Here is a 13,882-nt window from a genome sequence, read left to right as displayed (position 1 = left end):
TCTTTTGCCCACTCTGTCACATCATCCCTCTGCCGTCCCCGCGCCACACCGTTCAGCTGGATAAACAGCCGTCGGTGAGCGCAAGTAGCCGGCACCATCGCACCCATCGCGGCATTGCTACGCCGCTCTCCTTCCTATTTCTCACGTCCACACACAGACATGCAACGTGTGCATCCCCGCCCTTGGAGGCAAGCCTTGTCGGGCACGCGTGCTTACCAAGTCATCGATGATGGGGCGTGACGACGCATTCATGCACGCGCGTGGGGTGAGGCAACTTAGGACCAGAGACGCATACGCGAGGCACTTGACGGGTGCCTTCACTGATTACCCGGTGGTGGCGGAGAAACAAGGTTAAGATGCAGTGGGACGCAGAGACACTACAAACGAGGGAGGACAAGTCACGCGCATGTGCGTTGGCGGACACACGGCCTCAAATCACGTGCCGGTACATGCTGTACGGGCCGCTCTGCTTCCCTTCGCGTGTGATGTGGACGATGCTGCCGCGCTGCAGGCCAAGGTACTGGACCAGAGGGTCACTCTCTTGCATGCGGGGCAGCTGGGCAACGTTTAGCTTCCGCTCCGCCAGAAACGCCTCGGCCTCGGCGGGCGTGAGGGCGACGTGGCCCGGTACCGTTTCGTGGCGCACGACGTTGAATGCCAACGCCTCCTCCTCGAACACTTGGATGGAGAGCAGCTCCGCTCCTGTGGCCTCATCCATTCGACCACTGAGCTCCTGCACATCCATGCGCACACCGGGGTCGATCTTGTTCGCCACGATGATCATCGATGACGCCTTCTTCTTGAGCGCCTTCTCGCGGAACGAATGCACCTCCTTTACGCTCAGCTTCGGTGAGCCCGAGAAGAAGATCATGAGGGCATTCTTGGCCGCCTTCTCCTTCGACTTTGCGTCCACCGCAGATGCTGCCACAGCATACGGCACATCGCCGTCGTCGTCCTTCGGCTCCGCCTTCACGGTAGGCGCAGAGGATGGCGTCTTGTTTGTTGGTGCCCGCGTGACGACACTCGACGCCAGCGTTGCGCGGCGTGGGTCTACGGAGCACGTCAGCCGCATGGCGTTGCGCATGCACACCCACTCTCCGTTGGCTGCACGGCGAAGCACCTCATCCTCGTCCACTGCCACATCATACTCGCCCGGCTTGTCAGCGTCGCCTCCATCTTCCTCGTTCTTTGCTTCACGTCTGGGGCTGCTACTGCTGCCGCCATCACCGTTTTTCTTCGAGCGTGTGCTGCGCGCCGCGCGGTCAGGCGAGATGACGAAGTGCCGCAAGAACCAGTCATGATCGAGCCCCTCTTCGTTGTCGTACAGCTCGGGGTTCTGCACCGCCTCGGCGATCGCCGACGGGTGTCGAATGACGTAGCCACGGTCGTGGCAGAGTTGAATCATCGTGTTGAGTGCGCGAAACAGCCGCACAACCTTGAGCTCTTCAATGGACGACATGGCAGAAGGGGGGATGGAGATGCAACTCACGGTAGAGCTATGCCAGCCTCTCTTATGTTTCGATTAGTGATCGTTGCGTCGCGCCAGTGCGCCAATGCTTATGCGTGCGTGTGCCTCGAGAGGTGGTAGAAATATGGAAAGAGCGTGGAGAGACAGAACGACAGGTGACCGTCGAGTTCGCAAGCGGAGACAGTGGGTGATGTGACGGTGCTGGCTCTGGTGGAGGCTCTCTACTGCCGACAGCCTCGAGCCACACCGGATGCGACCCGCCACCAGGACTTGCGCGCGCGTATGTATGTGTGTGTGTGTGTGTGCTTGGCGAGCTGATTTCCTGTCTTGCTTGACGCTGGCGCGGCAGTTCCTCGCCATAACCGCGCGATAGCAGCATGTGCATCAACGTACAGCAGCTGCATGGCGCACACACCAAGTCCCGCGATTACCGTAGGCGCACATTTGGCCAAAATTGGATGCTTGTTACGGAGGGAGTAGACAGAAGGGAGGGCCCTGTTATCGCCACACCGCACACGGCGAGCAACGCGCACGTGGAGATACAAAAAAGAAAAAAATTACCCCTCAACCACACAAGGCGCGCGATGCCCGCACATCCGCCATGCAGGTCGAGAGACACACACAGACAGTCGCCCATGCATGTGCGCTACGAGTGCCGAGTAGTGTATGAGCGCACCTCACACGACTTGCCGGTAGGTTACGTAGAGGCCCGCTGACATGCTCTTACGCTCAATGCGGACTACCTGGCCACGCTTCAGTCCGTAGTAGCGAGCTACAGGGTCGGTGGACAGGATGCGGGGCAGCTGATGCAGCTCCAGCGCATGAGCGTGCAGCACGTCCTTAAGCTCCTCCTCCGACAGCGGCGTGTGCTTCGGTACTAGCTCGTGATGGGTGATGTTCACAGAGAGCTCATCCTCCTCGAACAGCTCGAAGCGCAGATCCTGCTCACTACGGTTGTACGTGTCCATCGTTTTGCGCACGATTGGGTTCGGCTTCGATGGGGTCACGAACACCACCCGCTGATAGCCTTCATTAAGCGCATCCTCGGCGATCTTCTTCACCACCTCCGACGAGAGGTGGTTTGGTGGGCAGAAGTATACGACCGCCTTGAGCGTGTTACCCTCGCCCACCTCACGCTCACATGCCAGGGTCATCTTATCCCGCCGAATCACCTGCTTGCGACGGGGCGGGGCATCGGTAGGGCCACCGCCGACCGCCGCGCCGCCGTCCTCCGTCACCTCCACCTCCTCGACGTAACGTTCGATGAACTCGCCGAGGGAGCCAGGAACCACATGCTGCGCCACCTTGTACTTTCGGTCCGACATCATCTCCGCTGACGTCTGCAGAATGCGGAAGCACTTGTGGAGCTCTAGCTTCTCTTGTCCGATGGCTGGCATGGTGAGTGGGAGCGACTCGTGCTGAGAGGGAGGAGAGGAGGGAGAAAGGTTGGGGGGGGGTGTTTACCCAAGAAGTCAAGATCCGCCTGCGTTGCTCACACACACACACACAGCCGCTGCTTAACTATGATATATATATATATATGTTTCGATGAGGCGGTGGTTGGGTGGGGGAGGGGGAAGGCGATTCCGTAGTGCGGTCGCTGAGAACTGAGTGGACGGAGCAGAGGCCAACGAACAGCGTCCCCAAAGCTCCGCCGCAGGGCACGGGAGGAATGCCAGTCACTCCTGTGTCTGATGCCGAGAGAATGATTGCGTGTGTGCGCAAAGGGGTGGGGTGGGGGAGCGAGTGACAACCCACAGCGTCGATGGCGGCTCACCGACAAGGCGGTCAGGCGGGAGAGGGAGAGATGGGACACAATGTAGGTGAGGGGCAACAACAACACGCAAACTTGGGACAGACACACGCAGGCACATCGGTTGGTGTGCCGGTGGTGGGGTGACCGAGGCGGAAGAGCGCTTAGGGGGCAGACGGCTGCCGTGGCGAGCACCGGTGCCGGGCACTCGACCGACGGTGAGACACACGCACGCGCACACAAGCACAGAAGGGAGGAAAGGTGGAGGAGGGAGAGTTGTGCTCATGCGGAAGAAGTGTAACGGATTTTTTGATTCGGCACAGTACGCTCACATGGAGAAATAAATGCGCGCACTCACGCACAACATCCAAAGCATCACTGCGGCATGTGGTGCCCGAGCGGATGAACGAAACATGCGACCGGCACGAGGAGCAATATATGCGAGCCGAGCGCTGAGGGGTGGCGTGGGCGCGGGGGCAGCGAGGGGGTAGGGAGGCGAGCGTGCATGGAGAATGATCAACAGGAATACCGAGCATGCGGCTGCATCACTGCTTTCTTCCCCGCTACCGCTTGTGCCTTTCTGCTGCCCCGTTGTATATGCCGACTATCGCCTCCGCGACGTACGCTCGCGTGCGGGGGGACGGACTGCCATCGCGGTCTGTCCCCCATGCCGACTCTGGCAAGGACTCAGCACCGGCTGCATCGATCGGCAGAGTGCGGACCATGTCTAGCGGCTTCATGGTGCACAGCATCACCGCGTTCGTGTTAACCGGAACTACGCGTGACACCCGCGCAGCCGCACTGAGACTGCTCACGGGCGTGCGGGCAGATGTCGGCTCTGCCCTTTTCACTGGCACTCTCGAGGAGTTTTGAGTAGCGGGCTGCAGTCCCCGCTGCTGCTGCGGGGTACCTCTCGCTGCACTTGACATCCGTGCGGAGAGGGACCTTACTCTTCGTGGGGGTGGCTGTGCCTGCTGCTGCGCTGCCAGTGGCGAAGAATGATGCAAGTCATGCTGCAGTGGCAGACCGGGCTGCACCGTCGCGCTGTCGCGGCGAAGCGGCGGAAGGCGAAGACGATACGTTGTAGGGATGCCGCGACTGGTCATCGCCGTTACGAACAACATGTGCTCTTCACTTCCCTTTCTGTGCTGCTGCGCCATGGCATGCTCGAAGTCACTCCGACAGAGAAGCGTCTGCCCATTCATCGTGCGCAGCGTGTCGCCGGGCTGCACGTTGGCCCGCGCAGCCACAGAGCCGCACCGCACCTGCACTACCGTGAGGTTGTCGAGACGCAGGCCCAGGTCCCACTCCAACAGCATTGCTGACCCATCCACTGCTTTCTTGTGGTTCTCGTGGTCGACATGATTCTCGCCAACAGTGCGGCCACGAGCACCGTCGTCAGCAGCTGCAGCCACCTTGACCGCCAGTCCGTCCAGATGCAGGCAAGGGAGACTATGAGCTGCCAAGACCGCCTCGATTCCTCTTGGCTCGGCGACCTGCGCGGTCTCCGGCTTGAACAGCTGATACACCGTGTGCGCCGACGGAACTCGGCTTCCTGCCGTCGCCACCGTTGCCGTGTTCCCGGCAGGCTGCGGAGCCTGCGGCAACACTTCGCGTGTGCTCCTAGCGCTCGGGGCCTGCTCGGCAGACGAAAACGGCGCCATCGGCTTGATGGAGGCGGCGTCGGGCTGAACGGGTGCCACGGCCACTTCGACAGCACCAGGTGGAACCTTGGCGCCTGCAGCTGCCGGTGCCTCCGGGACTGGGGAGGCCGAGTGAGACGTCGTCATGGGGAAGGGAGAGGCGGGCGGAGCCAGTTCTGCGACTGGTGCGGCAGCGGACAACGTTGAACTCAGCGCCGTGGCTGGAGTGAGAAAGGAGCGGCACTTCGCGACGTCCTCCATGGAAAGTGGTGGTGGCCGGCGCGGCGTGACAACAGCGGGGGTGTTGTTCTTCTTGGAGATGGCGATGATGGTGCTGCTCTTCGCGTTCTCCGGCTCGCTCGCCTGTGCCGGTGGTTTTGGGGAAGCTACCGCGTGAGATGAGGAGGCAGGCGTCGATACCGCGCGTGACGCTGCAGCTGCTGCGGTCGCCTTGGTGTTTGGATGAGCAACCAGTGCGGGGTGGCGCGCTGTGGGGCTGTGAGGAGTATCGCTTGTCATATCTGCAAGGGTGGTGTCGGTTATGTGGCGGTGGCGCCCAGCCTTGGAGGTGACACCTGGCCCCGCTTGCCCACGTGCGCGGCCGGCGGAGGGCGAGAGGCGGGGAACGTACACAGTGACAGTGGCTGGAATGACGGCGTCGGCGTCCAGCTCCACCAGCGCGGGGTTCCACTGGCGCAGCACCTGAACCGACACCTCATGGAGAAGGGCGAATTGGTTCAATGTTGCCGGCTCATGCGAGCTCATTGGTACGGTGCGCCGCGCAGCCACCTTCGAGGACCGAGAGTCGGCGGCGTTGGCGTTAGCCGTTGCGGTGGCACCGACGCGAGGTGTGCCAGCTCGTGAGTGTTTGTGGAAGCCGACCGTTGGCTGGGGAACAGCCACGCGGGGCTCGGCCTCTACTGACGCATTCGACATGGTGCTGTCCATCCGATTAAACGGAAGTAGCGGGGTACCTCGCTGCTGCTGTGACGAGGCCACTTTCCTCGACACCGTCGCTGCACTGTCTGCTGCGTAGAGTACCGTCGCCCCAGTAGACGGAAACGTTGACGGTGCCCTCTCTGTCTGCGCCAGCTGTGGCGTCATGGGCAAGCGCGCTGTTGACAGCTTGTCCTTCTTGTTCGACTTGGGCACCGATACCGCCTCTCCCTTCTCTGCATTGCCGCTCATGTCGCGCGCCAGCGCGTTGTCCGTGTCTGAAGTTAGGCCGAGCTGCGACTTATTCGGCAGGATGAGCTGAGGGACGACAGACTCAGCGGTGCTGCCACCGCCGGAGCTGCTGCCGCGCTTCGCCGCGGGCAGCACCGCGAGATCGTCGTCGAGGTGGAGCGCCGTACAGGCTTTGGTGTAGAAGGCACGCACAGAGGTGTACGGGCAGTTTTTCAGAACTGTGTCGATCTCTGGCGCCGAGAGCGGCTCCGCACCCGGGTAGAGCTCCGCATTGTCCCACATAAAGTCCACGACAAGGCTGCCAAAGGAGAAGCGCACCTCCTGGCACGCCTCGCGGGCCTCGGACGGCAGTACGCCAAGAGCCACGCCCGTGTCCTGGACAAAGGCGGACCTTAGATCGTTCTTCTCCGGCACAGGCGAGAGCAGCAGACGTGCCCATTGCGCACCCGGAATACGCACTGTATGCGGATGACGCGATGCCGACGCCGATGCGACTCCGTCCCGGAGGTGAGTGCTGTTTTCGACGCTGACGAGGGCAGACGGGGCGACAGAAGCGGAGGCTTCACGCCCCGTCTCGCCCAAGCTTTCACTGTCTTCAACGGTGGCTCTCAGGTTTGGCGTGCTGAAAACGCAGGACGTTGCTGCCGAGCCGCCCACCACCGACATTGTGCGCGAGTCTGTTGTGATCAGCAGTGATGGTGTGCGCGCAACAGCCGCCGAGTCGTCTGCAGTGGCTTCGGTAGCGTTCAGGTCACTCGCGAGACTCAAGGAGCACTGTTGAACGCTACCATTGCTTGCGCTCTTTTCCTCCTTGTCTCCTGTGCCATCGCCGCCGTTCGAATGCACGTTGCTGTCCGGCGTTGCCATGCTGTCCGGCGTTGCCATGCTGTCCGGCGTTGCCATGCTGTCTTCGACGGGGTCGAGCTCCTTGGTCTCATGCGCATTGAAGAACTCTTCATACAGCCCCGTCATGAGCGGGTACGAGCAGAGATTGAGTCGTGTATTGATCTCGGACTCCGCCAGCGAGCACAGGTGCTCCAGCTCTATGCGGATGTAGAGGTCCGCGCCTGCCACGGTGAAGTTTACCTCGCGCACGTCCTCAATGCGCAGCGTCGGGGAAGATTCGCCACATTTGAACAGGTCCACCACATCCTCACGGAAGGCAGCCGCCATCTTAGCTTGATGGCCCTCGATAATAACGCCCCAGAGTTCGCCCGGGAGCCGTTGCATGTGGTATGTCCTCACACTCATGTTGGGGTCTGCCCCAGCGGGGTCCGGAGAAAGCGGTAGACGCTGATCGCCAGACGAGGAGGCTAAGCTAGTGGCAGGCTGCTGCGGGTCATGCCGGCGCGGTGACCGGGGTGGCAGTCCGACCGGCGGCGGCAGCGCGCGGGCTATCCCTATCCGGCTGCCGACGCTGCTGTTCCCGCTGCGGGACCGGGGTGGCGCGCCGTCGCCCAACTGCATCGCCGAAGAGTCGAGGGAGCCACCGATGATGACCGTGCTGAGCGCTGAGGCAGTGACAGAGTCGCCAGGCGCTCGGTCGCTGCAGCTGTCAAAGAACGGCACCGTTTTCTGCCGCACCTCGACTACCGTGGGCACGACGGGGGCTGCGTTCATCCACTCCGCCTCCGTCAACGTTGGCGACGCCGCTGCCGCTGAAGTGGTCGACGAGTGCGCAGCACTCGCCGACGATGGACGCTGGTGCCCCAGGGAAGCAGCTTGCATAGTGCTGTCACCTTCACCGCTCAGGAGTGGCTGCGAAGAGAGGGTGGCGCGATTTCCGCTGCCGCTGATGTTGCTGCCCTGCTTATGGTTGTCCGTGCCGCTGAGCCGCGCCACAGGGTTTGACAGCAGGTTACTGCCGCAAGGAGAGGACGGCCTCGGGACTGCCGTGGACGCTAGCGTACACTCGGAGAGAGAGAAGCCCTGGTCCTCGGAATCAGGGGGCTCGCCAATGACGAAGCGGACGCGCGGCGAGGACGGCTTCGGCGCCGAAGCGACGAAAGACGACGCTGACGACAGCGAATCTGCCTGCTGCGACCGCGCTTGCATAGATGTTGCCGGGCAGGTGCCAGTGGGCGACGTGGGGGTTGTGTCGGTCAGGCGTGCTGTCGGTGCGGCTTCGCTGTCGCCGTCGTGGTCTTCATGATTGACTGTCGCCCATGAGCTGGTGAGAAGGTTTGCCTGGTCGAAAGAGGGGCTGCGTCGCACGTACGGCGCCGTGTGGGTCGAGCTGCGCGGCGTCTCCAATGAAGAGTTCACTCCGCCACCATCGCCGCTGCTGGTGCTGTGCCCGTAACCACTGGAGTCACGGCGGCATTCGTGATCGGCGCCGCCACCGCTATAGCCGAGACGTTGTCCGTGCGAGCGTGTCAGCGTGCGACGCACACGTGGCGAGTGCAGAAACAGGGTAGACCTATCCGCCTCATCAACCGCATCTCCGCCCCAGTTCACAGTGCCTGTGGATAGCTCGTCCGGGTAGGCGGCGCGCAGGAGTCGCTCCATGTCCTCCAGATTGTACAGCGTCACACGGATGAGCTGCTTCATGAGAAGCGGTCCGTCATTGTCGTCCGGCGAGGCTAGCGACGCTGTACGAGACAGGTGTGACGGCAACAAATACCCCTGCTCCTGCTGCACCTTCACGAGTCCACGTATCATGTGAGTATTCTCCACGATGTCGCCGAGCTTTCGCGTGATGAGGCCATGGACGGGTTCATTGCCTTCTGCTGTCGTGGTGGGACTGCCCACGCTGTCAGACGTGCTTAAGGACTCGCTGTCGCTCCGTCGCGAGGACTGACGGGGCAGCATAGCGACCCTGCGCAACGTGCTCCTCACAGACGCGCACAAGTCCAGCAAACGTGGAGCATTTTCCTGAATGTGCTGTTGCGTGATGGCGAGGTCTATCGCTGCAGAGTTGGTGAGACATGGCGAGGACGCGGATGCCGACGCCGTCTTGCATCCGCGTTGCTTGCCCTCACTGTCTTGCATGAGTGACACGTACACCTCTACTGTGTCGTGCAGCACCGTCAGCACGTCTGCCGCGTCGCTGTACACACCAGCGTTGCGGTTGTCCATTTCTGTCGTGCCTGTGCGCCTTTCCCTGTTAACCTTCCCTTGGCGTTGCAACCTTTTGTCCCCCTTCCTCCTGAGGATGCTGCTGTGCCACCGTAGTCCTCTCGGGGTGTGGGTGTGTAGGTGGGTGGGGGGAAGCTGAGGCCCCTTCACGACTGTCGCACCTGGCCTTTGCGGAGCCGAAGCTACGAGAGGCTACCACCACAGCACAAGCAGTCGATGCGTGTGTGTCTTCTTCAGACCGTCGACTCCTTACACCCACACCCGCACACGCACACACATACACATACACCAGGCGCGATACGCCGCCGCCTGCGCCTGGTGCGCCACGTCGCTGTATCTTTTCGACTGTTCCTATCCCCTCCGCACCGCTTTCTTGTCTTCTCTCGTTGCCGTTGGTGTATACACCGAGCTTTCCTCCTGTTGAGCACCCCGCACTTTCGCGTTGTGTCGCGCCACCGATGGCGAACACACTGAGCAGCGCCTGCTCAGGGGTATACGCGCACACGGAGAGAGAGAGAGGGGGGCTTCTTGGTGGTGGTGGTGGTGGTGGAAGCTACTGTAGTGCAACACGGCGAGCACAGCGCCTGAGTGCGCGATCAGCACACAAGTGCCACAAAGCAAGTCACCGGCAACGTGCGCAACACCGTTGGAGATGCCAAGCCGAAGGACCGACGAAGATGGTCGGAGAGACACGGCGAGATAAGTGCAGGCAGTCGAGATCTCGGGGAGGTGTGTGTGTGTGTGTGTGTGTGTGGGTGGGTGTGGATGTGTATGTGGGGGGGGGGGAGGGGATCAACAAGGAAGAGTTGAGAAGCGCCCCACCCACGGCGGAGCACGCAGGTGCAGAGGACGCACACACACACACGAGCCGTGAGGGAGGTAAAGAGGTGTCCCTGCAGCAGAACGCGGCGACCACCGAGCTGCCTCGCTGTGATCTGATCAAAGACCTTCTCTGTCGCCTTTCTTTCGTTGCTGAACTCGACCAGTTCAAGTGCGTTGTGTGGTGCTTGCGTGTGTGTGTGTGTGTGTGCAGCACACTTGTGAAGCGATAAGCCCAGCGCTGACAGCAGAGGATACAGCGACAATTTTGCGTGGATAATACTTGTCGATGATGGTGAGTCCGGAGGCGGGGAGAGGAAGGCGTAGCACATGACGAGGCTGCAAATACACACAAACAACGGAAGCTAGAACGGGCAGCACGGCGGGCACGACGCAGTAATGCAGCGCGCGTAAAACTTTGCTCTCATAACCCCGAGCATGTTTGCCCTTTCGCGCCCGCGTGATGTCGGGCTGCGAGGGGGGGGTGTTGTTGAACGAAAGCCGGCTGGGCGGCAGGCGGTGTGCCACGGTGCTGCTGCACTACCGAGCCTCCTCTCTCACGCAGGCCACCGCACCACTCTGAAGATCTGCTTTCTGTGTGCGCTCACCTGTGTTTCTCTTTCCTCGGCCTTTCCCTGCGTCGATTTCCGAGTGCTCGGGGGGACTCGACCATACACGCACACATGCGCGGAAGCCACCATACACGCACACACACAAGGCGAGACGGCGCGCCGTTCCCTCTCATGTCGCGCTCTCCTCGCTGTACTTGAGCTCGCTCCAGGGGATGACCTGGAGTTCGGCCTGCTTGCGCCGCACGAGCGCCCACACGTCGTCGGGTGTCACATCGGCGTCCTTCTTGTACTGCCGCGCCTCCCACTCGATTTCGCCGCTCTTGCGTTTATGCTGGCGGCTGGCCTTGTGCGCCTCTGCGGCGTGCGAGTCCGAAACCTGAATGCCGCACACAGGACAGTAAAAGGAGCAGCGGTCGGTGGACATGGGCGAGGCCGACGCCCCCGCGCTGCTCGACATGGCGCGCAGGTAAGCTCGTAGACGACGGAGACTGGCGCGAAAAGAAAGAAAAAAATCGCACGCACAGACAAAGATGTGTCGGTAAGTGCCCGGATAATTCGCGGGGCGCGGACCGGATGCGGCAACTCGATGATGCAGCTCTTCCTCGCGGAGCGTCGACGGCGCTGGGTTAATACGTGTGCGCAGATAGGGTGTGTCGGTGCGCGTTTGGGTGCACAGCGGAGGGTCAGAGGCGCAGGCAAGGGAGGGAAAGAGGGTGGGTGGGGGGATGTCGCGTGGATGACGCTTGACAACGTTTCTCTGCAAGGCGGCCCATGAGAGGTGGTGGTGGCGACTGTGGCGGCCGAGAAGACCTTTAAGAGAGACGGCGAGCAGCGATAATGCGGAGTACCGTGTGTTGTACGCACATACGCATGTTGCGCTGCTCGCCGTCTGCACCACGTCCTTCCAGCTCGTAGGTGCACCTTCATTGCGACGCCGCGGCGACGCCGTTTTGTGCGTTGTTTGCCCGCGTGTCACCAACGATCACAGCAACACACACAGAGGTGTGCGTGTGTGTGTGGTGGTGGTGGTGGGGGGGAGCAGAGGCGTCGACACAGTCCCGCTCCGCGAGAGAGAGAGAGGGCGTGCATGAGTCACGTGAGGCATGAATACCGAAGAGAAGGACACGAGAAAAAACAAATATGCGCTTGCAGAAAGAATGGGACGGCTGTGGCGATACGGTCCACCTCCGTGGTGGGAAGGAGGGGAGGGGAGGGGGGGGGGCGACACCGCCGCCTTTACACGAGCGACCGCGACCTGCGCGCAGGTCCAGTATAGAAATCGAGTCCGATGGCCGCTGCCGCCGCCTCCTCCTTCGCCTCTGCAACCGCAGCACCGCTGCTCCGTTCGGCCGCCAGTGACGGCGATGGCATGGTGTGCAGCGGGGGCTCCACAAATGCGGAGACAGCAGTCGGCAAGGGAAAGAGATCATCGTACACCGTCGGCGCGGTGAATCCGCGGCGGACAGGAAAGTCTCGGTACGCCCACCGCTCCTCCTCCTCTTGCAGCCGACTCTTCAGGGTCGGGGCGATGGCGCGTTGGTGACGTACGGCCAATCGCTCACGCGCCTCCGAGGGAGAGCGCAGCTGCCGAGGCTCTGCTTGGCGCCGTACTGGTCGGTGTTGCAACGGAGACGCAGAGCCGGTGCGCTGCTGCTGCTGTATCTCAGCTGGAAGAGGTCGAGTGTGGCTGCACCCTTCTCCCTTGCCGCTCGCGAGGGGCGCAAAAAACGTCTGACCGAGAGGCGCAAGAGTGGCACACGCATGCATCCACAGCACTGCTGCCCAGAGCGCCTCTGCCACAGCGCGCGAGAAACAGGGGAGCATGTCGACGCCATCCATGAGCGTGGTCCACAGCGTGTAAATAGAGGTGCTGGACAGGAGGCCACACCACGCGGCTGTTCCACCAGAGGCGTCGCAGGGATGACGGCACTGAGTCTGACGCACGTCGCGCATGCCGTCGTCGGTGCACATGAGAAGCGGCAGGGTCTCCGGTGGCAGCTGTAGGAGTGTCTCCAACGAGACGGGTGCGCGAATGCCCGTGGCTTCCTCGTATGAGGCTTGGGTACTGCGCAGCGCATCGCGAAGCTTGGCGAGTATACTCAGCATGTACTGCTGCCGAGAGTGGAGCCGCAGCGGTACATGGCGCTCAGTCTCTTGCGACGGTCGCTGCTGTCGCCACGGTAGCGCTGCACCGGTTGCCGAGGCAGTCCATTGAGGCGTGCGCGTCCCCTCTTGCGATGTGAGCAGAGAGTCGAGAAGAGCAACACAGTCGTCCATCGTTGGCCTGGACGAGTCGACACGGCGTTGTTGTGGTCGAGGTGCGTCGGGCGTCGGCTGCGACCCTTTGCAGTGCACCGTTGCCCATTCTACTTCGGTCAGTCGCTCCTCGAGGTCTGCCAGCTGCTGCCAGAGGGAAGACAGCGGCAGCTCTGGCGTGCTGCGGCGTTTGCCATTTTCGCGTTGTCGTGCCAACGCGCTGGCGTGCCCGGAGGAGTGTGTGCGTCTTAGAGGGAGCTCTGTTGGCGACAGCGATTCGGCACAGGACGCGGCGCGATACGTTCGCTTCACCACCGTGTCACTGTCGTCCTCGCTGTGGCCGCTCGATGCGGCAGCCAGGCACTCCAGCTGTGAGTCTGGCTCTGAACGAGCAGGACGCCACTCCGAACGTGGACGTGACGTCGACATCGCGAAGAAGGAGTGAGCCAGCAGAGCAGTGATGTCGTGCCTCGCCTCCAACTCCGCGATGTGTACAACCTGGCGGTCCAGTCGCTCTTCCGTCGCGAGCATCCATGTCAGCACGGCGATGGGAGGCGGGCTACAAGAAGCGGCTGGGTGTAGCAAAGATAACAGGTGTGGTGCGGACATCCACTTCTTCTATGGTGGGTGCACACGTGTATCTGCGACGGATCATGTGCGTGTGTCTGTTGCATGACTCGGTGAAGAGGAGAGGGGAGGGTAGATGATGATGAGGGGGGGGAGGTAGAGGGTGAGTCCATTGGAGGGCCGGTGAGATGGGGGAGAAGCAGTGAGGCACGGGGGGGGGAGGGAGGGAAGCAGGAAGCGGCTCGTCTCACTCGTTGCGGCAGGCGCGCAGACATGCTTGTGTGTGTGTGAGAGAGAATGGATGGCCGCCCCTCATGCAAATCACAGCTCTTGTACACCCTTGCACGCGCCTCTGTGCGCCGCGTTTCTTTTTTTCCTTTCCTGCACCTCTCGTGTTGCTCCCTTTCGCCCGCTTGGCCACCACCTCGCCGCTGCGTCGTCGTCATGCCGGACGTCCGCCTGCTGCCTCTGTTCATGTATGCTTCCTTTAAAAACAACAACAACAACAACAACAAAAAAAAAACAAAGATGAGGTCTT

The 13,882-nt window shown here is 61.7% G+C and overlaps 5 protein-coding genes across 5 annotated transcripts; all 5 read right to left on the bottom strand.

The window, feature by feature from the left end:
- Window positions 1–430: 430 nt before the first annotated feature.
- LMXM_18_0790 (putative DNA-directed RNA polymerase II) lies at window positions 431–1,459 on the bottom strand (the record flags this gene model as incomplete). The annotated part of the gene is made up of 1 exon (XM_003874044.1): window positions 431–1,459. The coding sequence occupies one exon, from the start codon at window positions 1,457–1,459 to the stop codon at window positions 431–433; it is 1,029 nt and encodes a 342-aa protein (XP_003874093.1).
- A 686-nt stretch (window positions 1,460–2,145) lies between these two features.
- Window positions 2,146–2,865, bottom strand: LMXM_18_0780 (putative DNA-directed RNA polymerases II; the record flags this gene model as incomplete). Its single annotated transcript, XM_003874043.1, has 1 exon — window positions 2,146–2,865. One exon carries the CDS (start codon window positions 2,863–2,865, stop codon window positions 2,146–2,148), a length of 720 nt encoding a protein of 239 aa, XP_003874092.1.
- Window positions 2,866–3,784: 919 nt separating this feature from the next.
- On the bottom strand, window positions 3,785–9,130 carry LMXM_18_0770 (conserved hypothetical protein; the record flags this gene model as incomplete). The annotated part of the gene is made up of 1 exon (XM_003874042.1): window positions 3,785–9,130. The coding sequence occupies one exon, from the start codon at window positions 9,128–9,130 to the stop codon at window positions 3,785–3,787; it is 5,346 nt and encodes a 1,781-aa protein (XP_003874091.1).
- Window positions 9,131–10,690: 1,560 nt separating this feature from the next.
- On the bottom strand, window positions 10,691–10,978 carry LMXM_18_0760 (conserved hypothetical protein; the record flags this gene model as incomplete). Its single annotated transcript, XM_003874041.1, has 1 exon — window positions 10,691–10,978. One exon carries the CDS (start codon window positions 10,976–10,978, stop codon window positions 10,691–10,693), a length of 288 nt encoding a protein of 95 aa, XP_003874090.1.
- A 779-nt stretch (window positions 10,979–11,757) lies between these two features.
- LMXM_18_0750 (hypothetical protein, unknown function) lies at window positions 11,758–13,386 on the bottom strand (the record flags this gene model as incomplete). The annotated part of the gene is made up of 1 exon (XM_003874040.1): window positions 11,758–13,386. One exon carries the CDS (start codon window positions 13,384–13,386, stop codon window positions 11,758–11,760), a length of 1,629 nt encoding a protein of 542 aa, XP_003874089.1.
- Window positions 13,387–13,882: the final 496 nt, after the last annotated feature.

The sequence above is a fragment of the Leishmania mexicana genome, chromosome 18 (genome assembly GCF_000234665.1).
Source record: "Leishmania mexicana MHOM/GT/2001/U1103 complete genome, chromosome 18".
In the NCBI taxonomy this organism is placed as follows: Eukaryota; Euglenozoa; class Kinetoplastea; order Trypanosomatida; family Trypanosomatidae; genus Leishmania; species Leishmania mexicana.
This window is presented reverse-complemented; position numbering and strand designations above follow the sequence as displayed.